General features: G+C 43.2%; 1 protein-coding gene across 10 annotated transcripts in view; it reads left to right on the top strand.

The window, feature by feature from the left end:
* Positions 1–25605, top strand: part of CACNA1E (calcium voltage-gated channel subunit alpha1 E) — a 673520-nt gene that overhangs the window by 605052 nt on the left and 42863 nt on the right. For all 10 annotated transcript variants that reach the window (XR_008306367.1, XR_008306368.1, XR_008306369.1 and 7 more), the window contains 8 exons: positions 1151–1315; positions 4269–4379; positions 5649–5732; positions 5867–5992; positions 8294–8359; positions 11958–12049; positions 12428–12593; positions 13007–13134. Coding sequence is in view for 7 of the 10 variants with exons in the window: in XM_053247018.1 (XP_053102993.1) it covers positions 1151–1315; positions 4269–4379; positions 5649–5732; positions 5867–5992; positions 8294–8359; positions 11958–12049; positions 12428–12593; positions 13007–13134 (938 nt within the window). In the remaining 3 variants the exon portion in view is untranslated. The remainder of the gene's footprint in view (positions 1–1150; positions 1316–4268; positions 4380–5648; positions 5733–5866; positions 5993–8293; positions 8360–11957; positions 12050–12427; positions 12594–13006; positions 13135–25605) is intronic.

The following is a 25605-nucleotide window of genomic DNA, read 5'->3' as shown; positions in this document are numbered from 1 at the left end:
ATTTGGTCTTAAGCTTGCACTTCATTACCAGTTTAAGGCACATCAAAGCTACATTGTCTGCGCATCAAATTTCTGAGAATTTGATAACGATGCAATTTCCTTTTTTGCATCTCTCCTTCTCTGTACACATTACTATGGTTCAGTCTTTGGGGCCCTGAACACTGCACTGTGCCTTGAAACCTAGTCTCAAAATGGCTTTTTTTGATAGACTAAAGCAGCTCCAGAGGCAGGTGTTGCCCATTCCAATCACTGATCATTGTAACTGGAGCTATGCCAAATGTTATATTTATTTATTTAGTCAAAAGCTGCATGTTCAGTGGGGGAAAACCTTTCATTGGACAACAAATCACACCAAAACCAAAAGTATATATCTTTGACCATACATCATAGCTCAGACAGATCTGTGCCAAACTCTCCAGTGCAGTGATGGCCAACGTCAGGCTCTGTAGCTGTAGCTGGACTAGAATCCCATCATCCCCCAACCACAATGGCCAGTTGTTAGGAATTATGAGAGTTATTGTACTACAACAACAACTGGAGGGCCTCAGGTTGGCCAACCTTGCTCTGGAGGCTAATTTCTAAGATTCCAAGGAACTACTCATCCCCTGAGCTACTTACAGAGCATACAGAAGCTCCTGGACCCTGGGAGCAAAGGAAGTGTGCAGTCTTTGAGCTTTCCTGACCAAAGCTGTGAAAACTCCCTAATCAACGAAGCAATAGCTCAAACATAATCATTATATATGCTCTCTGTAAGCCCTTCCCCCTGTCCATGAGACTGCAGAGCTGAGAATGGTGCTCGGCAAGTCTGTTAATAGGGCAGTCTTAAAAACCAGTCTTTGGGGCTTTTGTGTGTTTCCTTCTAGTGTACATGGACCAAGAAAGACAGGGGCAATTGAAAGCACACTGAATCACAGAACTACCTTTCAACAATAAGCAGCACAATAAAGCTTAAAAGACTGTTTCAACTCAGTCCACATTATTATTCCTTCCCTTCTCCATCTTTGTTATCTATTTAGAATATGAACTACTTGGATATAGTTCTACCATTTTGTAAAGCTCTTAGTGCACCCCATGAGCAATATAATAATTATCAATAATTATAACATGCCAATTGACAAGCTTCCTTCTCTCTCTCTCTCTCTCCTTACAGAGAGCATGCATCGACTTTGCCATCAGCGCCAAACCCCTCACCCGCTACATGCCTCAAAACCGACACACCTTTCAGTACCGGGTCTGGCACTTTGTTGTCTCCCCATCATTTGAATACACCATCATGGCCATGATAGCACTTAACACTGTGGTTCTAATGATGAAGGTGAGGTGAATGTCTGGGTCTGGAACTTGGGGTGATATTGAAAGTTGCCCTGACAATTGTAATGCTCTGGTTTAATTCAGCAGTTGGTTGATACAAATCAAGGAAATGCCCTCATGAATATCATGAGCATAAGAAGCTGCCTTAGAAGACTGTCTACTCTGACAGAAGTTTTCAGGCAGAAGCTATTTCCCAGTCTTAATGATCAAAACTCCTTTTAACTGGAGATATCAGGGCTGCCTGGGCTTTGGAATATGCTCCCTGTCAAAATAAGAGCATCTCCGTCTCTGCTTGCTTTTAGGAAGACCTTCAAGACACACTTGTTTTCTCAGGCTTTTAACTGAAATTAATTTTAAACTGTTTTAATGGTTTTTATCCTATGAGATTTTAAAAAAACCTTTTATTCTGCAAAATTGTTATAATTGTTTTTACTCTGTTTTATATTTGTTGTGTTTTAAATTGTGAACACCACCTACAGATGTACATATCCGACAGTATATACATATGTTAGATAAACAGATGGATAAATAGAGTGTTACCAATGGACCCTCCACCCATTTATATAATATATTTCCATAAGGTTCCAGTAAAAATTAGAGGGGTGGGGTGGGGGGAATAATCAGAAAAGTTATTTTCATGAATTTTATTCTGACTCACCATGAAGCAAATTAGATTCAGTGCAGTAAAGATTTTCCACAGACCCCCAGCTAAGAGCCACTTCTTGAGTAACACAAATGGATGGAAAAATTATGTCCCATTCAACTTACTAATGGGAAAGTACAAATACTATAGTGGTAGGGGAACATTCTTACCATCCTTTTCAGACTGAAAAGTGTCTTATACTTGTACTAGATTGCATGACTGGGGCAGGGACACTGAAATCAAATCTGAGGGCAAGGAAGCAGGCAGCTATCCTCTACAGAGCAGGCCCATATTAACTGCCACTAAATCAAAAAGTGTATAGCTTCAAATCCGGTCCAGTAGTGAAACACCACTTTAAAAGTGTTCTGGGGCCAAACAGAGTTTAAAGGCCAGGGTTTTTCAGAAGGGAGGAATAAGCTTAAATAATCAATACACAACACACAATCAGGTATTCAATACTGGCTGCTAAAGCAAGTGTTACAAGAAGATCTGAAGGCTGTTCCAGTGAGGAGAGAGAGAGTAGGGATTACAAGAGTCAAGCTGCTATAAAGAGTTTGAAAGAGAGAGGGGGGAGGGGAGGGGAGGGGAGGGGCAGAGAAAGAAAGAGCTATCCCAGAGATCTTCACTATTTTTCAAGCAGGGGCCACTTGGGCAAAAAATCTTCAATATGAGAGCCATTTTCCACTGTGCTCTGCAGAATACTGACCTTTTCTTCCCTCCCCCCTGTTTGTTGGGAGGGCCCTTTAAGAGAGACAGAGCTCTCTCTTAAGAGCTCTGTGGGGGAAGTGCAGGGAAGGACTACATTTCCTAGCACTATCTACACCACCTTCCAAGATAATGCAGGGGTTCAAGAGGGCTTCATTCCTGTTAAAGGAGCCTCACTGGCACTGGAAGCACTGCACTGTGAAAATGGTTACCTCTGCATGGTGCCAGGGGACCATGGTGCCTCTACATGGTGCCATTTTATTAAAATGCAAGAGCACTGAGTGTGGATGCTGCTTTTCCCAGGCTAGTAATTTCAAGGCACAATCTCAGGGCCAGCCTGTCCACAAGTCAAACCTAGGAGGTTGCCTAGGGCACCAATTCTTGGGGATCATGGGCAGTGTTGCCCATCCACCCAAGTAAAGTAATCAAATTTTGGTGGGCACAGGCAATGCCCTCTGCCACAGTACACCAGCCAGCTGGCTAAGTTTTGGAGGAGGGCATGTCATGATTCCCTTCGGGGCGAGGGGCAAATCTGCCTTCTTCAGTTCCTTTTCAAGTAAGGTCATGTGGCGAAGCCTCTAGTCCCTCCTCTCAATGACTGACCGAAGCAGCAGGGCTGTGTTTGACACAGGGGCTGCTGGGTAATCCAGGTCCCCAGGGAGAGGGTTTTTTAATAGGGTGACAAAGGACAGAGAATATGTGCATATTCTGGATGAGGCTCATGGAGACCAAATGGATGAGACAAGACTATATTCAAGACTATCTGGGTGTACCAGTTCAATCAGTGGCAAGTTCTGATTACCTTAGGATGGAGTCAGGTTGATCTGTTCAGACTCCCTTTTGTCCAAGGACCTTTGCTTGTCTGGACAGCAATTCTTTATTAAAATGTACTAAGTGTGGGTGCTGCCTTTTCCAGGCTTGTAACTTCAAGGCAGACACTTTTGTCCCCTATGTCTTCCTTGTTTAAAATGGATGCTTAAATACTAAATGGGGGCTGCTCTGGTAACAATTTTCAGAGTTGCTCCTTAACCCAGGAGTAAAGTACAAGTCAGGGGCGTACCTATAATAAGGCAAGGGGAGACAGTTGTCTGGGGGCCCACTGCCTTGGGGAGCCCTCCAGAGGCAAGGCACATGACTGACTCTCCCAGCCACACACCCGCCCGGGCTTCCTTCAGTTGTATTCATCCTCCAATATTGATGTGAGTGTTAAGACCTGGAGCTACCAGAACAGCATGTCTTTCTCTAGGACCATTAAATGACTTGCATTGTCCACAATTTACAAAACCTTTTTAAAAATAATTTTGGATGATGTTCTATTGTGGCACATAGGTTATATATAGATATATAATTTTACTTTGCTTTTTGTTACCCCTATTCAGCTTCATTTAAGATTTCTTTATTTCATGAGCTGGGCTTCAGTGAGGGGGGGCCCATTTTAAAATCTTGTGTCTGGGCCCATGCCAACCTTGCTACACCCCTGGTACAAGTAGGATGCAGGATATTCCTGTTGAGCTGCTGTTCTGCTTTTCAACAAAAGGTTCTCAAAGCTATTTACATAAGCAAAAGAATGAGAAAATTGGCTATGATTCTTTTTTCTTTCTTTTGGCAGTACTATTCTGCTCCTTACACATATGAACTGGCGCTGAAGTATTTGAACATTGCTTTTACCATGGTTTTCTCATTGGAATGTGTCTTGAAAATTATTGCTTTTGGCTTCCTGGTGAGTTACAGGATATTTAGGGTTGGGCATTAACTTTCTGGTTATGGGCAAATGAATTTGAACTGAAGATGACATTCTTTCATTTAACATTTTATATAGTAATTCCCAGGCTATAGATGTCTGTGTCATCCCATTGATCTTATCAAGAATGGCTTTACTGGGAATATTGGATCAGACCGATAGCTTAATTAGCCCCATATCCTTTTTTCTAATATGGGGAAATTCCCAGTGCTTTGAAGGAAAGATGCAACTTATTGGGCTGTAGTTTGGCTTCCAGAATATTCCATGAGCTTGGAAGTCAGATACATACATTTCATGAGATTACTGAAAGCAAGTAATATGTATTATCCCGTATGCAACATATTTGTAAATGAATTTCATCAGTGGAATCCCTCCAAGAACATTTTTTTGGAAAATATTCAGATAGATAGATGGACACCACCTTTAGTTAATTGCTGTTGGTATTTCTTAATTATATACTTGAATCACCCATTTTGGCAAAACAGTATAAAGCTTTTTATTTAAGAAGGTATGTGTCACTTGGATAGAGTGTTTAAATTGGATCTGGTAGACCTGATCCAAGGGTATTCCGCGTCTGTCGTACATTCAGTGGGCTGGTTTGGTAAAAATTGATGCCATAAAGAAAGTTTGCACCCATTGGAGCTCTTAGGTTTAGGGCAGGGTGGTGCTCTACCCCTATTTCCAAAGGTTTACTAGCTCCCAAAGGTGGAACAAAAGCTGACAGCAGTTCCACTGAGCCTTCCCTGGAGTCAGCCAGTGACTGATACAGCTTGCCATAAGAACCTGCTGGACCAGGCCCAAGGCCTATGTAGTCTAAGTCTAGCATCCTGTTTATCATAGTGACCCACCAGGTGCCTCTGAGAAGCCCACAGGCAAGAGGTGAGGACATGCCCTCTCTTTTGCTGTTGCTCCCCTGCAACTAGTACTTAGAGGCATCTTGCTTCTGAGGCTGGAGGTGGCCTATAGCCACCAGATTAGTAGCCGTTGATAGTCCTGTCCTCCATGAATATGTCTAAGCCCCTTTTAAAGCCAGCCAAGTTAGTGGCCATCACCACATCCCCTGTCAGATAATTCCATAGATCAGTTATGCACTGTGTGAAAAGGTACTTCCTTTGGCTGGTCCTGAATTTCTTGGACATCAGTGGATGCAGCATTTCTGACAAGATGTCGCTGGCAGGGTGATGTTACATGGATATTCACATCATGGTTTTAATCTGCCCTCTTTCCTCTCAAAAAATCTTTCTGCAGAATTATTTCCGTGACACCTGGAACATCTTTGATTTCATCACCGTGATTGGCAGCATTACAGAAATTATCTTGACGGATAGCAAGGTGAAGCTCCTTTCCATTGCCTCTCCTTTGAGGGGGTTTGAGGCCAAGCAATAGGTGTGATGTTTTTCTTGCTTGTCTTTTAACTATTTGATCTTTCTCTCCCTCCTTTGCTCTTTCTTTCTCTCTCTTTCAAGCTGGTAAATACCAGCAGTTTCAATATGAGTTTTCTGAAGCTGTTCCGGGCAGCCCGTCTCATCAAACTGCTTCGCCAGGGTTACACCATTCGGATTCTGCTATGGACTTTTGTGCAGTCATTCAAGGTAAAAGGTTGACCTCATGTCTTCCACACAAGATTAGTGGATGGCTTGGATCAGGGAACAGACTTGAACATTTTGTACACAGGCCCAAGGTACATCCGCACAAGCCTATTTACAGATGATCAGCCTGTCAAAGCTCATGCTCAGGGAATGGGGGGATATCCTAGCTCACAGAAGCAGTGGTGCTACTAGTGGTGGTGCTACTAGTTCACATGAACTGGCAATGTTGGCATGGATTAAAGAGATAATATTGTGCCTAAGTAACAACCTCTGTCCCCACATATATGATGTACTCCTTGAAGTTGCCTGAACAAGCCCTGGGAAATCTGTGGTGGAACAGATTTTATCCCTTGCTAGCAAGGCAAAGAGGCACATTTTGAAATAGGAAAGCAACTACCCCTGTTCAGCCCAGCATAGCATCCCTTCCTCTGTTTCTTTTTGGAGGCTGAGACTCTTGGTTTCTTCCTGGATGAAAAAACCATCTTCCAATTCCTTTTGCTATGTGAACCACTTCATGAACTTTTTTTAAAATGAAAAGAGATGTATAAACATTCTAAATATATAACAAATAACTTCCAGTGAGGAGATCAAAAAAGTTCATTAAGCCTTAGCGAGACCTGAATGCTTTCAGCTGGCATGCTTGGCTTATTACTGGGAGAGGAGGGGCAGCCTGATTTAAGAGGTGTGCAGCCAGCTGGCCTCCTTCCAAAGTGGCTCTAATTGGCTGCCCTGTACTACACAAGACAAAGGATGAAGTTTTCACTTAAGGGTGCTTCCCTCTGTTCACAGCCCCTTGCTCTAATAGGAAGCAAGATATGCCCCTCAGTTGTTCAACCTTTATTTTTAAAAGAGTGAAAAGTGTCATCTATCTTTCATGAGAAGAGGAGATCTCACTCTTCCATTAGATGGTTACACCTTCCCCTACATTATGGTGCAAAACCAAATCCTCAGCCTTTACACCAATCATAACAGTCCGTCCATGCCTTTCTCCCTGTCATGCAGCAAACTTAACCCACTGTAATGCTACCTATATATATATAATTCTCTAAGGCATACCTGTGGCTAATCCCGCGCATGGCAACTCTCGTGAGAGTTTGCAAACAGAAGCACCTGATTGGGCAGTGGGGATTCCATATGAAGTTAGGGAGGAGAAACCTGTGGCACCATGGTGATTGAGCAGTGGGGATTCGTTATGCAGATAGGAGCCTGTGATGGTTAAGGAGCCTGTGATGGTTATGGTCAGTTGGAATGCAACTGTTACTGATCTGAAGATGGTCTTGATTGTAGAGGAGAGGAATCTAAAAGGATAGTGGGCAGGGGTCTGCGAAGAGGGAGTTGTGAAGGAGGAAAGAGTAATAAGAGCAGCCCTGCTGGATCAGGCCCAAGGCCCATCTAGTCCAGCATCCTGTTTTGCACAGTGGCCCACCAGATGCCCCTGGAAGCCACAGGCATGTCCTCTCTCCTGCTGTTACTCCCCTGCAACTGGTACTCAGAGGCATCCTGCCTTTGAGGCTGGAGGTGGCCCACAGCCCTCCGACTAGTAACCGTTGATAGACCTCTCCTCCATGAAGTTATCCAAACATCATGAAGTTATCTTGTTGTGTGAATTAGATGAGGAAACAAGATGAACAAGATCTGAACTGGGGGGAGGGGGAGAGAGAGAGAGAAGGGAGAGGGAAGAAATACAGAGGGGAAGAATGAGTGGAGGAGGGAGAAAGAAAGAAAGAAAGCAAAGGGAGGAGAAGAGAGAAAGAAGGAAAGGTGAGGGACGGACCCGAGCCTGTCAGCGACCTGAGGGGAACGAGTGGCCATGGCGACGGTGGCAGCAAGGAAGGGCCCAGTCAACCACTGCTGCTGCTCCTGTAGGGAGGAGGAGGAGCAGGGTGAGGGTGGGGAGGTCTCTGGGGATAGGGGGCTGCAGCTTGGCCAATAGGCGCCAGCAACGCTGCAGCTGCGACCAAGAGGGGTGATGGGGATGGAAGCAATTGGATGGAGGAGGAGGAGCAGGAGTGCAGCTCTTGTGAGGGTAGAGAGATGTCTGAGGTGAGGGGGTCTGTGGCAGGGGGTGAGAGGAGCAATCAGGTACTAGTGCACAGATGCTCTGCGCAGGTTAAGCTAGTTATTCATTAATTGTCTTCCTTCCAAAATTTAGCACACACTATTCTTGCAATATAATCCTATAAATTGCCATTTTTCTATAGGTCCAGGTAGCTCAAGCAAGTAAGCCAAGCACACATTTCATAGGAAGGCAAAAACTATTGTGCATATAATAAAACAGACCCTTGCATTGTTTGCACCTTTCAGGCCCTTCCGTATGTCTGTCTCCTGATCGCAATGCTCTTCTTCATTTATGCAATCATTGGAATGCAGGTAAGGAAATGTCTAGAAACACCTGTGATCCCTGCTTCTGCCTGGTAAAGGAATTAGATGTTATCGATTAGATTTGAGGACAGAACCTATTGTTAATGTGCTACCCTTTGTGATAAAAGAATAATAGTACCAAGTATTCAGATCACATCATATGATGATATTCCAGACTATGGATTAAGTTAGATTCTTCATGTTTAGCATTGTTCTGCAGTATTTATTCTTCTTTTGAGGGAATTAACCCTATCAAGAGCTTAATTGAGTTACATGAACTGGATAACCCCTTTTATTGAGCACACAGGCATAAAATGTAGAGTGAATTTCACAATGTTCTTGACTAGGGCAATTTCTCTTATAACACATACTCTAATCAGAGACAAAAATTTCTTTATGTGCAGTGAACAATAATAAGTATAATATAGTATGGAATTCTTGTCTGTGGATTTAACTAACCTATTCTCTAGTATTTGACCTTGATTTATATATCTAAAAAAGCTGCTGAGTAGATGTTCACGTTTATAGAAAATTGAAGGGATGGTACAGCATTTATCTATGAATTACACCGGGCATCCCTAAACTGCAGCCCTCCAGATGTTGCTGAACTACAACTTCCAGCATACCCAGCCACAAAAAATTGTGTCTAGGGATGCTGGGAGTTGTAGTTCAGCAACATCTGGAGGGCTGCAGTTTGGGGATGCCTGAATTACACTCTTGGAATACCACAAAAGTATCAGCAATCAATCTGTAATACATTACAACATTATTCTGAAAGAGATTATTTTCCAACTGCAAAATGTCGTATTCTTCCACCTATGATATGAATAGGTTAGTAAAAATGGGTGCAAATGTATTGCCCACAGCTGCCCTTTTCATTTGTAAATAAAAGTGACCTTTAATCTGGGTGTTTTTAAAAATTCTAACATTTTACCTAAGTCCAGTAAAAAATGTGTAAGTAGATACAGGAAACCACGTGAGTCTAAAATATTCTGTAATCCTCACATGCTATAATAGTATAAAATGTTGGCACTTCTAAGTGTCATTGGTATTGTGTCCCCTGTAACACTGAAATCTCTCTAGTAATAAACGCTTTTGTATCTCTAACAAATGGATGAAGGACATTAAATAAATAAATCTAAATATTTAGATAAAGTCCCCTTAATAGACCTCGGGCTGCTTCAAACATCTACTTATGGAACCACAATTAAATCAGGGTTCTGTGTGACATCCATAAGCTCTAGGTGGATGTGCTCCCCCCTTCCCTGCCCACACTCACTTTGGAAGAATTCTACTTTTGAATGCAGTTAAAAACAAACCAACATCAGTCGTGATGTCTGAACCTACCAATCTTAGTTTATTCCAACCATCTTCCTTGAAATAAAGATCTGATTTCTCTATTTGAAGACTTGAAGTGGTTTTCTGAGCTCATTTTATTTCAAGTAAGTTGGTTGGAAATAAACCCAGATCAGTCGCTTTAGACTAGTGATGTGCACGCACCGGTCTGGAGGCCATTCTACAGGCCTATGGACTGATCCGATCATGTCTCTGCGACGTGCACGCGTGTGTGATGTGGAGACATGGCACACGCACGTCGCAGAGATGTGATGCGTGACACGTGCACGCGCAAAAGGCTTTCTGAAGCCTTTTGCTGCTGAGAGGGGGAAGGGGCGGCAGGGAGGTATCCTGCCGCCCCAAATGCTTAACAAAAAACGTGCACCAGCAAGGGAAAAGCGGCGGGAGGGGTAAGTACACCCTCCACCCGCCCTTAAAGGAATCCCTACCCCAGTGCCGGACTGCAGCTCCGCGGTTCCATGCACATCCCTACTTCAGACATCATGACCAACCTGAAAGTAGATTTCTGATGTTCACATAGGCAGGGAATGGGGGAAACACATGCTCCTGAGGCTTCAAGACATCGCGCTGAACAAAGTTTTAACCATGGTTCTGCATGATGTCCGAATTCATCTCTAGTCTTCATCTTCCTGATGGCAGACAACTAGGTTTATCCATGGAAAAGCATATATGAATTACTGAGATCCTTCTAAACTCTGTAATCAGAAACGTGGCTATTTATCAGCAATACAATTTAAAACCAAGGCCTCTCTAACTACAATGTAATGTTTAAAATCTTTTCAGTGGGATCTCTGATGATATATACCAACTTCTCCCTCCCTCTAATTGCCTTTATTCCTATGGGGTTCCAGACCTGTGTTTATTTATGAGACCTGTGTCTGGAACACTGGTGGGAGTAAAAGGACATGAGAGTGTGAGTTTCAGGGGGAAAGCATCTTGCAAGGGAAGGAATTAGCACTTCCCGTTCATCTCTTCTCCCATTCAAATTGCCCCTTCCCAAGATTGCTTTGCAACAGAGAAGGCTCCGCCAGCTGCAGCTTAACATGCCCCTCAGGTGTTCAGCCTGTTGTTTTTGTTTTTGTTTTTAAAAGCGTGAAAAGTGTAATCTATCTTTCATGAGAAGAGTTGCTTAGCAGCTTATATAATTTACATGATTGCAACAGATATAGGCTAGATGTAGTTGAAAGTGACTTGAGGGAGGCTTCCATGAGTTCACACTTATTTCTTTTGTCCCAACATTTTTGTCCCCAAATCAAGCAAACTTGGCAGGCAAAAAATCGCTGAAGCAGTTGATGGTTGTAGTAAAGTGTATATAACAGAACTGTGGGAACTGAAAGGTTAGTTGTTGTAGGAGGGGCTTCTACCACAAGAGGTGTCTGGGAAGAAGAACCTCATGGGGGCGGGGTGTGGGTGTGATCACCAGACGTTTTGTGATTTGCTGGTCGAATGACCGTAACAATAAAGATTTGAATTTGATCACAAGACGGCTGATGGGTAAAGCTCCTGATGTATTAAGTATGTATTTTTTAGTTTGCTAAAATGAATACTGTTATCTATCTCAGAAGAAGTAAGTTTTTGTTCACTTGTGAAGAGTAGAAGAACCAGTTACAACAGGGAAATTGACCAGAATTGAAAGGGAGATGAGCAGTCAGTGCACCATGAGCAGCAGGGTCCTTCTTTCAGACTATGTCCAAGAACCAAACTACTTGTGAGATAGAGGTGTGCTTCCAACCGGAAATGCCTCTCTCCGCCCCCAAACAGCCACATGGTGGAGGGCAAGCCCATTCAGAACCAGGGTACATGCGGAGGTCCATTCTTTTTCCCATATCCCATTTTCTCACCAAAATTGCTTCCCTGAAGCAGCAATCTTCAGAGGCAAAATACTGCTAGGGGTGTGGTTTTCAATAGGTAAGTGGTTAATAAGGAAGCAGTTAACCCCCTCCCTGCCTACCCTAATCCTGGTCCACCCCCCCTCAACCCACATGACTGTTTTTGACCAATCGAGGCATTTCTGGTTAGAAGCATGCCTCTATAGCATGTGTTTGCATGCAAATGTTCATTTGTCATCAGCTATAATTAGTAATGATTAATGACTTCCTTTGCCCTTTGGTGTCATCATACATTGGAGATGGGAGATGATCAGGGCCCTGCCTACTCTGCACAGTTCTCAGAGTTGCCTGGCTTGGAGAGTGTTATATTTGCTTCATTGTCAATCCTACTATTCTGACTTCTCACTTCTCTGTGACTTCAGGTTTTTGGAAATATCAAACTAGATGAAGAAAGCCACATTAACCGTCACAACAACTTCCGCAGCTTCCTGGGTTCACTTATGCTTCTTTTCAGGTAAATGGATTTTTGAAAGCTTGTTTGCCAAATGGGTGGTGGACTGTTCTCTTACTTCAAAGTTACTCTTGATTTTGGCTCAATAAGCCTGCTGTTCTTCTGTCAGCAATACTTGGCTGGTGGGCTGCATTTGACTTCAGGGATCACAGGTTGTGCAAGCACGAACTGCTTGTGCATGAAGTGGGATTTCTGGCCTTTGTTTCTTTGAACAGCAGGACCCATGTCACAAACTGTCCCTGCAATAACAGCATTGTCTGCGATCTATATCTTCTGAAGCAGCAGATGTTGGTTAATGCTAGAAACAATGGTATTAAGAGAGCGGGGGAGATTTGTTGGAGAGAGCAGTGCACTTTTAAGATGGATTGGTTTTGCATGCAGGAGTGCCACAGGGGAGGCATGGCAGGAGATCATGCTTTCATGCCTGGAGGGTAAAGGCTGTGAGCCAGACACCACTGCAACATCTGGACAAAATGAAAATGAACGATGTGGCACCGAACTGGCATATGTTTACTTTGTGTCCTTCATCTTCTTCTGCTCCTTCTTGGTGAGTTCCCATTTCCCTACCCCCTGCATTTATGTACAACTCATTTTGAGAGCTGAAGTGTGGGCTAGAAATCCCTTAAAATAAATGAATAATCATTATCCACAATATCATGATTGATGGAAGGCAATGAGAAAAGAAATCCAGAAGGTTCCTGAACAATTATTCTGTTTTCTGGCCCAAACATGATGGAAAAGGCAGCAAATTTTTATTACAGATTGTTAAAGGAGATGTAATCTTACAACAGGGTCAGCATGGAACAAATATAAAGAATTTTGCTGTCATAAAACCATGTGCAGGGAGTTTCAAAGTCGTTTGCTTGCCTCTTTCCCCATGTATTTATCTTCCTCTGCTTTCCTCATTCTTGTTTATCCCTTTCCTCATCCCCTTGTAATGCTCATTTTGTCCATACTTAGATGCTCAACCTCTTTGTGGCCGTCATCATGGACAATTTTGAGTACCTGACTCGGGATTCCTCCATCTTGGGGCCTCATCACCTTGATGAATTTGTCCGGATTTGGGCAGAGTACGACAGAGCTGCATGGTATGTAGGCACACTCTACTGTTACATCTTTTGCAAAACCTGTGTGGATGTCATATGTACACCAAGCACAAATAAAAGGGAACGGTCCTTCTTCTGTTCTACAGCCTCCTAATCTGCTTATGCAAAGCCCTGGCTTTTGAAGGAGCTGGATGGTCTTGCTAAAAGAACTGTGAAGGATCCTTCTCAGAGTCTGAGCTAGTTTGAAATAAGGGTGAAGCTCACTAATTTTTTTAAATGATTTTCTAAGGTCCATGTCTCCCATTTTTTTTAAGACAAGGGAGTACTTTTTAATATAATAACAGTTCTCCTTGCAGCCTCTGGGAATTCCTTTGAACAGGAGCAGCAGCATCCTTAATGTGGGAGTCGTGTCTGCTATGGATACACCAGTATGTCTTGAAGCAAATAAATAAGGTGTGATGCTTAGCACTGTGTACACACTCCAGGGAGTCAAGGCCCAATAAGAGCTTCTAGGTGTACAAGAATGTTTAAGGGAGTACACACTGTATGTGATCAAGCAGCTTTTACCAGTGAGGGGACTGAAGACTGGCTTATTAAAACCTCACATGAATACAGTTGCGTATTGCTAGATTAATGAGGCTAATGTACTGAGAACAGTTCACAAAGATAAAGCATCATTACAGCTGGTGGAGTTTCCAGGGGTCTTTTGCAGCCCCAGCAAAGGAGCAGGGGAATCTGCCTGGAGGTGTTCACAACTCCTGAAGTATCAGTTGTACAGTTGTATGGACATGAACATACCAGCTTGCTTGCTGCCCTATCTATCCCCTAATGATCTAGGCAGAGGGAGAGTCACCACCCCCTGGGCAGTGACAGCAACTAACTCATCCTATGAAAAAGCAAGGTTTCGTAATCTTTCTCCTAATTTGAACAGGTTTCGGTAACAATGTTAGGGTACATAGTGAACGTATTGTGAGAACCAGTTCCTGGGATCACCTCTAGATGTTATGGTTTTGGAGCCATGGTCTCTTTCTCTGTTACTGCTGCCGTTTCTTTAGGTCATAGAGCCTTTCTCCATTATCTCATTGCTTCCAGAGTGTTAGGTGACATTTCTGCTTTGTTTTTACATCCCTCTGAGAAGATCAATCATACTGTAGAATTTTAGAGATGGAAGGGGTCCTTGGAGGTCTTCTCATCCAACCCCCTGCTCAATGCCAAAAACCGTTACAGCATCCCTGACAGATGACTGCCCAGCTTCTGCTTGAAAACTCCCAGCAAAGGAGAGCCCACCCCTGCATGAGGCAGACTGTTCCACTGTTGAACAGCTCTTATAGTTAGGAAATTCCTCCTAATGTCTAGTCTAAATCTGCTTCCTAGTAATCTCAACCCATTGGTTCCCGTTAGCAGTTGACCCTGCTAACTGGGCAAAGAGGCACCATTTTAATATGACAATTTTCTTTATTGAGCAGGGGGAGAGTAACTGGCCCTATCCACCCCCAGCACAGTACCTCCAGTGACTGTTGCTGGTGTCTATCTGATGTTTCTTTTTAGATTGTGAGCCCTTTGGGGACAGGGAGCCATCTTATTTATTTATTATTTCTCAATGTAAACCGCTTTGGAAACTTGTGTTGAAAAGCGGTATATAAATATTTTGTTGTTGTTGTCCTGTCCCCAGGAATAGCGGAGAGCAAGTCTGCTCCTCCTCTTTGACAGCCTTCAGCTATGTGAAGACAGCTATCATATCTCTCATTAGTCTTCTCTTTTCCATACCCAATTATATTAATCGTCCATCATAGGTCTTGGTTTCCAGACTTCTCACCATCTTTGTTGCCCTCCTCTGAGCCCATTACACTTTATCAGTGTCTTCCTTAACATGTATTGTCCATTGCTGGACACAGTCTTCCAAGTGAAGATTGAGCAGCATAGAACAGATTAGAACTATTATTTCTTGTGATTTGGACACTAGGTGACTTCACACAACCACCGGCAAGTCTGTAAATGGGGGAAATGTCAGAGATATGTTTGGAACCAAGAGGGTGCACTCCTGGTGGGCATGACAGCCGAACCCACCCAAGCCCAGTTCCCACACTCCACCCAACATTTTCCTGAGATTCTCCACCCGATTTCAAATCTTGGTTCTTCCAACAGAAGTTGAAAGAATGTCAGGTGGAGAATCTCAGGGACCAGAATTGGATGAGTTTGGAGGTCACATCCTCCCAGAGCACACACTTTTGGTTCTTAACATATCTCCAACATTTCCCCAGACTTGTTGGCAGTCATGTGAAGACACCCTATGCCTCGATTAATGCAGCCCAAGACTGCATTAGCTTTTTAAGCAGTTGCATTACACTGCTGGCTAATGTTTAAATTGTGGTTCACTAAGACATTTAGATCCTTTTCATACCAATTGCTGACATGCAGGTCTTCCCCATCAGTTCAAACTGGCCAATTTGGTCCATTCAATCAAACTGGTTCGGCGGTTCAAGAGGGTATGCTTGTAAAGGGGAATCCAGTAAGGATTCCCCTTACAAGCAAAGGGGAATCCTGGCTTTAAAAGGCTTTTAAAGGGTGGCAAGGGGGCAGGCTAGTGACAAGAGGGCAACCGTTAAAAGTAGAGGTAAGATACTTACTTAGCCACCTAATGGTGCAGCGGGGAAATAACTTGACTAGCAAGCAAGAGGTTGCTGGTTCGAATCCCCGCTGGTATGTTTCCCAGAATAGGGGAAACATCTATATCGGGCAACAGTGATATATGAAGGTGCTGAAAGGCATCATCTCACACTGTGCAGGAGGAGGCCATGGTAAACACCTCCTGTATTCTACCAAAGAAAACCACATGGCTCTGTGGTCGCCCGGAGTCAACACTGACTTGAAGACACAACTTTACCTTTACTTTAAGGTATTTACTGGTCCAACGCTCCCCCCAGCAGCCTGCCCATGAGGCTGGCATGGTTCCATGACTTGGCCTCCACAGATGTTGATCTCTCTGATAGCAAACTTGAAAGTATCGGCCTTCTAGTCTTTCTCCAGTTGGTTTAAGACTGCTGTGGGCAGCCTTTAGAACATTATCTGGCATGATGCCTTTTAATCAGAAACCATCCATGATTTGATTCTGGATGAAGGTGCCGACCTGGTATGTATTACAGAGACCTGGTTGGGGGAGGGTCACACCCCACCCCACTCACAGTCACACACCACCTTTGCAGGGGCGAGGGACCTATTAGGATGGTCCGCCCAAGAAGGTTATTGGATCCCATACGATTTGAAGAAGCCTTGGAGGGATTCAGTGTTGGCTCTGCCGGCGATCCTGTTGATGTCCTGGTGGAGAATTGGAACAGCAAACTCACCAGGGCAGTAGACATGATTGCTCCTAAGCGTCCTCTCTGACCCGCTTCCAAACTGGCCCCTTGGTATACGTAAGAACTATGGGGGCTGAAGCGGTGAGGTAGATGACTGGAGCGCAGGTGGAGAAAGACTTGGCTTGAATCTGACAGATTGCAACATAGTGCTCATTTGAAGACCTATGCTCAGGTGATACGTGTGGCAAAGAAGTGATTCTTTTCTGCCCGTATTGCACCTGCAAGTTCACGTCCTGCGGAGTTGTCCAGGGTTGTGAGAATGCTAGTATGTGCCCCTCCTCCCTTGAATCAGAATTTGGAACCATCTATTACCCGCTGTGATGTGTTTAATGAATTATTTGTGGGGGGAAGTCTCTCGTATTCAGGCCAACTTGGATTTCGTCTCTGCACTTACTTCAGTATCTGATGTGGAGGTATCCAGTGACTCCTCTTATGTGGTTAGGTTGGATCAGTTCCAGTTTGTGACTCCTGAGGATGTGGACAAGCTGATTGGAACGGTGCGGCCCACCACCTGTCCTCTTGACCCTTGCCCAACATGGCTTGTTCGATCTAGCAGGGAGGTTGTTGTAGAAGGCCTGGTAGAGATTATAAATGCATCTTTGAGGGAAGGTAGGATGCCTCCTATTCTTAAGGAGGCAATTATTAGACCACTTCTAAAGAAGCCTACCTTGGATCCCTCAGAGCTGAGTAACTACAGGCCTGTCTCCAAACTTCTGTGGCTGGGCAAGGTAATTGAGAGGGTGGTGGCCTCCCAGCTCCAGACAGTCTTGGAGCAAATGGATTATCTAGACCCATTTCAAACTGGCTTCTGGGCTGGCTATGGGGTGGAGACTGCCTTGGTCAGCCTGATGGATGATCTCCAACTGAGAATGGACAGAGGAAGTGTGACTCTGTTGGTTCTTTTGGACCTCTCGGCGGTTTTTGATACTATCAACCATAGTATCCTTCTGGAGCGTCAGAGAGGGTTGGGGGTGGGAGGCATTGCTCTGCACTGGTTCCACTCCTACCTCTCAGGCAGGTTCCAGATGGTGTCCCTTGGAGACTGCTGTTCTTCAAAATCTGAACTTTTGTATGGTGTTCCTCAGGGCTCCGTATTGTCTCCGATGTTGTTTAACATCTACATGAAACCGCTGGGAGAGATCATCAGGAGATTTGGTGCAGGGTGCTATCAGTATGCTGATGACACCCAAATCTATTTCTCCATGTCAGCATCATCGGGAGAGGACATAACCTCCCTAAATGCCTGCCTGGAGGCGGTAATGGGCTGGATGAGGGATAACAAACTGAGAGTGAATCCAGATAAGACGGAGGTACTCATTGTGCAGGGTTGGAACTCGAGAGACAATTTTGATCTGCCTGTTCTGGATGGGGTCACACTTCCCCAGAAGGAACAGGTACACAGTCTAGGGGTGCTTCTGGATCCAAGTCTCTCCTTAGTGTCCCAGGTTGAGACAGCGGCCAGAAGTGCCTTCTATCAGCTTCGGCTGATACGCCAGCTGTGTCCGTTTCTTGAGATAGACAACCTCAAAACAGTGGTACATCTGCTGGTAACCTCCAGACTGGATTACTGCGATGCGCTCTATGTGGGGCTGCCCTTGTACATAGTCCGGAAACTACAGTTGGTCCAGAATGCAGCAGCCAGGCTGGTCTCTGGGTCATCTAGGAGAGACCATATTACTCCCATATTGAATGAGTTACACTGGCTGCCAATATTTTTCCAGGCAAAATACAAGGTGTTGGTCATAACCTATGAAGCCCTAAACAGCTTGGGCCCTGGGTTTTTAAGAGAACGTCTTCTTCGTTATGAACCCCACCGCCCATTGAGATCATCAGGAGAGGTCTGTCTGCATTTGCCACCAGCTCGTCTGGTGGCTACTCAGGGACAGGCTTTCTCTGTTGTTGCCCCAAGGCTTTGGAATGTGCTCCCTAGTGAAAAAAGAGCCTCCCCATCTCTGACATCTTTTTTAAAGTCTCTAAAGACGCATTTCTTCACCCAGACTTTTAACTGATATTGTTTTGATTGCTTTAATGTTGTTTTTAGAATATTGTTTTAAAATTTTAAATTGTGTTTTAAATTTCTTGCTTTTAAATTTTTTGTTTTTAATTAACTTTAATCTTGTTGTAAACCGCCCAGAGACGTAAGTTTTGGGTAGTGTAAAAATATGATAGATAGATAGATTCTATCTATCTATCTATCTATCTATCTATCTATCTATCTATCTACCTACCTATCTATCTGTCAGTGTTCACAGATTTGGGAAAGAGATGGGATCATCTCTGGAGCTCTAGCAATATTGGAATCTCACCAGCTGAAATGATATCTAATTTTGTTGGTATCTATGAATTCATCCAAACTGCTGCTATCCTGATATTGTCAGTTCATGATGCCACTTTACATCCTTTTCCAGCCAGATTAGATTCCCTCTTTCTTTACAACAATATTATGCAAGGTTTGAAGGCAAAGTATGTATTGGGGAGAGTAGCTTGTATTAAATGTCACTTATAGAATCAGAGCTGAAACACGTGATCAGGAAAATCATACTGTGCAATCCTTGTGGACTTCAGCACTTCACGTTGCAGATGTGGGGCTGCATGTTTGAATTTTCTCTGATGTAAATATTAAAAACTCCCTGCACATAGAAAGCAAATATTTTAGGGGGGAAGCTAAGCTAGTACCCAGAAGGGTACTAATATGCTGTTTTGTATACACAAATAGGGCTTTCCCCCCTGCTATGGGTATTGTTCAGACATGTGATTTTTTAAATTTTAACTTAGCAAAATCCGCCCCACATAATTCTCCTGACAGGGTGTCTGAGCTCTCAGATGTGCATATGTTGCCAAATGCTGGTCATTGAATGGACTCGTGACTCAGCTTTCAAATGAATGTTAGAAGTAGTTATAGAATGAACTGACTTAAGGTGCAAGAGTATGCCAGTGAAGGGGAAATTTCCAGATTGTAACTGCTTGAGGAAGAGTTGCATTTCAAGGCAACCATTTGATTGTCCTAGGTCAGACTATTGTTACTGTCAAGGATTTTCCATGCTAGTGAAAGTTAATGTCTACTTTTGCTAAAAGCAACAGAGAACCCTGTGGCACCTTACAAGCCAGTATATTTATTGTGGCATGATCTCTCATCTGCCAGAGTCTTCTCCATCAAGTACAACTGAAGAAGTAGCCTCTTGCTTGTTCACTCAAGCCTCAATACACCTAATACTCTTGAAGGTGCTGCAGTCTAAAGCAGCCTCTCTGCTGAAACACATCTCTACTTTTAGAAGCAGTCTGCTATTATTTCCATAATGCATATTTTATACTTTATTTTAAGCCCCATATTGTTTTGTTAATGTATAGATTTTAAATAAAAAGTATAATTGGGATTTTCTAGGTTACTCTTCTCTTCCCATCCTCCAGCCATATAGCCCACCAAATTTACTATAATTATTTACCACAGCAAGCCTTGTCTTTTGCTAAATCTGTTTTTTCAAAAGTCAGCAGACCTTCCTATGAAAAATCATAGTTGTGATTTTTGAAGTTTTCGCCTTCTCCTTTTATACTTGGTAACTGTGTTTAAATTATCTATTTTTTTAAAAATCATATTTTTAATTAGCCTCCAGCATTTTTGTGCTGTCCTTCTGTTGTTAGATTAAGAAGATGGGTATTATGCAGAAGGGAGGCAAGACGGGAGACTGTAAACCTTTGTCTGGGCTATATGACTTCAGTTCATATGGTGGGACTCATATGATAGAATTGTCCTCCACAGAAAAAAATAATGCCCTCCAGATAGAAAACGAGCATGTCATGGAAAGGCCAGGCTGGAGCCTTTCTCCTTGACATACTAATTTTCTATGTGGAGAGGTATTTTATTTTATTTTTTATTTTATTTTGGAGCAGTCCATCATATGGCCCCACACCCACAGTCTGAAGTGGTACGGCCCAAACACAGGTTAGCCACCTTGATGAGCACTTTGTCAAAGTGGAAAAGCAGTATTAGACAGGAACATGATTTGTGTGAACTTCTTTAAACCTGCCCTATGGCTATTGCACAAAGAACTGAAAGCATCCTTGCTCTGAGAACTAGGGATGTGCATGAATCGGTTTTTTTTAAAAAATGATTTGTACCGAATCACCCCCAATTTGTTTTGGGTCCAAATCTCCCCCCCCCCCCGCCGAATCACCCCAGATTTGATTTGTACCTGAATTTTTTTAATTGATTTGGGGCAAAAAAGGGGTTCCAGGGCAAAAGACTGGGGTGGGTGGTAGTGCCCAATGGGTAGAAGCTACCACTCAGATTTCAAAGAAATTGGGCAAAGGGGTGATTTTTTTTTTTACAATTTTTTGAAGTTTACGCATCTTTAAGCTTTTTCCCATAGGGAATAATGGAGATGAATAAACTTAGAAAGAAATGAGAGTGGATTCTTTCAAAGTTCATTCATCATTTTGAACCAAAGAAGATTATGAATGAACAAAGATGTTCATTCATCATCTTTGGTGCAAAATGATGAATGAACTTAGAATCCACTATCACTGCTCATCTTTGTTCATTCATAATCTTCTTTGGTGAGAAATGATGAATGAACTTAGAATCCACTCTCATTTTCCACCAAAGAATACTCTCAGATCACCTCATACACTGAAAACAACATAACCCAGTACCCCATGGGCTTGGAAGTGGTTGGCACCCTGTGTACACTACACCACAACTTGCTCTGGGCAACCCTGGTGCCCCCAAAGTGGAGTTATGGGGCTGCTGAAATCCTCCATTATTCCCTATGGGGGGAAAGCTTAAAGACTTGCCAACTTAAAAAAAAAATTAAAAATCACCCCTTTCTGCAATTTCTTTGAAGTCTGGGTGGTAGCAGCCACCCATTGGGGCACTACCACCCAACCCACTCTTCTGCCCCCGGAAACCCTTTTCTGCCCTGAATCTGCCACAAAGACACACCAACTTCAAAAAATTGTTAAAAATCACCCCTTTGCCCAATGTCTTTGAAATCTGGTTGATAGCTTCTTTCCACCCATTGGGCACTACCACCCAACACACTGTGGCCACAAATGGAGGTCTGAATCTCTGAATGAGGGACCAAATCTCGGTCATTTGTCTTGTACCAAAGTCTGTGCAATTGAGCACAGGGATGATTTATTCTGTCTACAAATCGCCCGAATCAGCTAGATTTGGGTACAAATAATTTTGTACCCGAATCGATTCGCACATGCCTACTGAGAACTATTGAAGAGGTGACAAGAAAGTAAGGAGATTAAAAGTCAACTACATTGCAACTGTACTATGCAAAGAAGGAAGAAGAGGAATCTTTTCCTCTTTGCATGCCAACAAAACAATTCTGATGTTCTTATGTTCTTTTCTTGGTGTTTATGCAGGTGATCTGCAGTGGCTTCAGTAATAGCCTTAAACCATTTCCCTCATTCTGATAACTTTGAAACTATCACCAATTACCAAAAGCTAGGAATAACTGAATACCATTAAATTATGTACAACTCTAGCACTAGAAATTAGCATGTTTGTGGTCTAATCTTGTCTTTTATCATTTGGCAACTTTGGGCAATTGTTTTATTTCTGTGCACATCACTTTACTCCTGTACAGCACCTCAACTCCACAGAGGTGTCTTTAAGTGGATTTAAATAGATGACCTGCAGAACCATTTGCTCTTCTGGCTTATTTTGAGCTACATTGTGCTAAGATCTCTTAAGGTGAGACCCCAGAGGGATAAGCTCTTATCTGAGCCCTGAGGTCTGGATCATTTTAATCTTGTAATAACCTTCTTGTTGGCAAATGGGATAGGGTTTGGAATACAACTATAGGGCAGGCCTTCTCAATGACTAGGTCATACCCCTCAGTGAAAACATGTTGGAACAGAGAAGGCAATCGATATATTTTCACAGGGGAGCCTTTTTCTAACGGGAGACAGAAGATGAAGGATGCACATCTCTGGTGCCATCGGTTACGTGCTTGATTCCTCTTCCCCTTTTCCTAAATAGCCCTATTAACCCACCTGTGCTTCCTTTCCAGTGGCAGGATCCTGTATAAGGATATGTACAAATTAGTACGGGTGATCTCGCCTCCTCTGGGCCTGGGAGAGAACTGCCCCTACAGGGTGGCGTGCAAGGTTTGCCTCCCAATCCCCAGCCACAACCCGGCAATAGGAACATACCCATTAAACCTTTCCCTCCCCCTCTGCTCTGCCGCCACTGCACCTCATAAAGGAACCTGGTGTCGCTTTCCTTTGAGTTTAAAGAGATCCGCACTATCTCAGAATCAGCAGCTGTTATACCCAGGGTGGGATGGGGAAACTGGTTTTAATTCACTGCTCAAACAAAGACAAATTCAGGTTCATATATATTCCCCTGTGTATCCCTATTACAATTATATATCTGTATACATTTTAATTGTAAGCCACTTTGGGAGCTGCTCTTGGCTGAAAATCTGAACAGAAATAAGACATTTCTCATTTTGATCCTATATAATAGAACTGGTTCCTTGGTTTTAGTAGGCTGAATGTCTCCTCTGGCATAAAGAGTATATCTAGGAGACATGTTTTTTGCTTCCAAGTTCAGAGTCCTCTCTGGGCATGCATTTTTCATCTCATGAATGCACATTGTTCTAGTGCAGGTGCAAAAATATAGAAGAGTAAAATGGGCAAGGGATTAAGAAGAAGAAGTAGTCTGAAATGTTCAGTAGTGCTCAGAGGCTCAATGGTAAATGGGCATGTGAACTCCACTTATCTAGAACTTCACTTTTGCTGACCTTCAGAATAATAGCATTAGAGTTCAAGCTGTCTTGAGCTCAAGAGTCTCTTCTTAACAGCACTATTCACTTGCCAGTCTCAAACATCCTGACTTTGGCCTAGTTCTCACTGAGATAGTAAATCTGTGTCTGGCCTATATGACTTCATAGAGCAGGTGGAGGCTCACAGGGCTCCATCACAAAAATTTATTTCATATTTAAAAACAAACTAGCATGTCAGAGAAAAGACTAGACTAAAACCTTTCTCCCTGACATCTCATTCTATGTCTGGGCTGTACCACTTCAAGTGGGTGCTCAAATGATAGATTGCTCCTCTTTGTATGGAGGAGCAATCTATCATGTGAGCCCCCACTTGAAGTGGTACAGCCCAGACATAGAACTGTCACCTCAGCAAGAACTAGGCCCCTAATCAAACAGATTAGCTGAAAAGGTTACACGCGGGTGTGTGTGTGTGTGTGTGTGTGAATCCCTTTTCTTCTCTTACATACACGCAGAGACCAGTCAAATTACAATTTTTGGTATGCTGTTTAACTTGGTCTAAAAACCTTTATTATTTCTCTCTTTTTGCATTTACTAGCTCCAAGCTCAATTCATTTGCAGTTCTTGATAACCTCATCTGTTTATTCATTGCAAATAAATAATTGCCTTGGCAGTAAGAAGTGAACAATGATTTTAGCCCATAGCCTTTGATTTCAGCCTTTGTTCTTCCAAAAAATTAAGGTGCTCACATTCTGAATAGTACCTTTTGTAGCTTAGGATCGGAACTTTTCCATCATTTGTAGTTTATCTAAGCTGTCAACTCCATAGGAGAAGCTGGACCTCTGCTGGGCAAAGAGACCCCAGATCCACACACCTTTTTGTTTGTCCAGAACTCATCTGACAATTTAGCAAATGATAACTAAGATGGGATAACACCATTTGAATGGCCCAAGTTTCACTTAGACACTCCAGTGTTTTTGACCTTGATATAACATATCATTGATCATCTTACTGATAAAATAAAGACACAGTGTACTCCTTGCACTTAATGTGCTGGAGTGAATTTCTTTTTCTGGTCTAAGACATATGTAGAATAAACATTGATAATGTAGTCACTTGTATCTGGCAAATAATTACAATATTTTGTTTAATATAAAAAGCTATTTACTATTGCTATATTATATAAAAGGAGCCTGTAACAGCAAAATCAGTCTCTGGGAAGCAAGCGTTCTAATCATTCTTAGCTTCCTCATTTATATTTGCTTCTAAGTCCTCCTCACTCCAGTTGCCTGCCCTGCCCTCTGAAATTACTAACCATTTTTCCATTCACTTTTTTATGGAGAGTCCAGACAATATTGTCTTCAAACTATTGAAATCCAGTGTCTTCTGTCTTTGGCCTCCTGTACTTTTTCAGACCTGATTTGTGGTGGTGGTGATGATGATGATGATGATGATGGTGGTGGTGGTGGTGGTGGTGATTTTGCAATAAAATGAAATGCCAGCCTGACCAGTGTGGACAGGCAAAGTACTCTTTGCTTTTTAGGGCCTCAGTAGCAGGAGAGAGGCTTTAATTACTGATTTTCTCTCTGTATTTGTTTTCTTTTTCTTTTAAATAGTGCTACTTTGCTATTAAAACAGAACAAAAACAAATAATACAAAGAAAACAGCCATGATCAGAAAGCAAGATAACCAGTTTTTAATGAGTATTGGAAAGGATCTTTGCTGAATGGGATTTACTTGTGAGCAAAGATTAAAGGAGGATCTTGGCCATGGCAAAGGGTTTCGCTAGATAACATAGTGCTGGATTAGTGCTGTGTGTGGACCTTCCATTTTAATTGCAACTGCCAGCTGATGGCAGAGGGCAATGCCTCTGCAGTGCTAAAAGGCTCTAGTGTGGAAGCCTTATTCTAGGACTCCAGGTGGCTATGAAACAGTAAGGTCATACACATAATCATCACTGGGTAGGCAGCCTGCCTTCCCCACAACCGATCTCCCTCCCCCATTCACTCTGCCACTCGCTGCGGCACTTGAGTGGCACTGTAGCAAGCAGCAGAGCAAGGAGGCAGAGGAGGACGTCCACCGGCATCCCTCAATGCACCGCACCAGGAGCACAGTGCATTGAAGGAATCCTCCCTCAGCCGGGCGCTGTTGTCACCCAGCTCACTGTGTGCGTGGACTGCGTGCATACCCGGCTCTGGGGTTAAGGGCACACTTGCACCCTTAACCCTAGCTAAAAGCTGGGACAAAAAGTAGCTCCACATGAGCTGATTAACCCAGGATGGGCTGCCCCAGCCTGGGTTAGGCTGCCCATGAGAATAGCTTTAGTAATTGCTATTCACTGACACATCCGTCGCCCAATTATGTTAATGTTGTTTTCATCTGTCCTAAACATATTTTAGTTCTCCCTTCTCTATCTAAAA

The sequence above is a fragment of the Hemicordylus capensis genome, chromosome 4 (assembly GCF_027244095.1).
Source record: "Hemicordylus capensis ecotype Gifberg chromosome 4, rHemCap1.1.pri, whole genome shotgun sequence".
Lineage (NCBI taxonomy): Eukaryota > Metazoa > Chordata > Lepidosauria > Squamata > Cordylidae > Hemicordylus > Hemicordylus capensis.
Note: the sequence above shows the minus strand (reverse complement) of the source record. Positions and strands in the feature narration are given on the sequence as shown.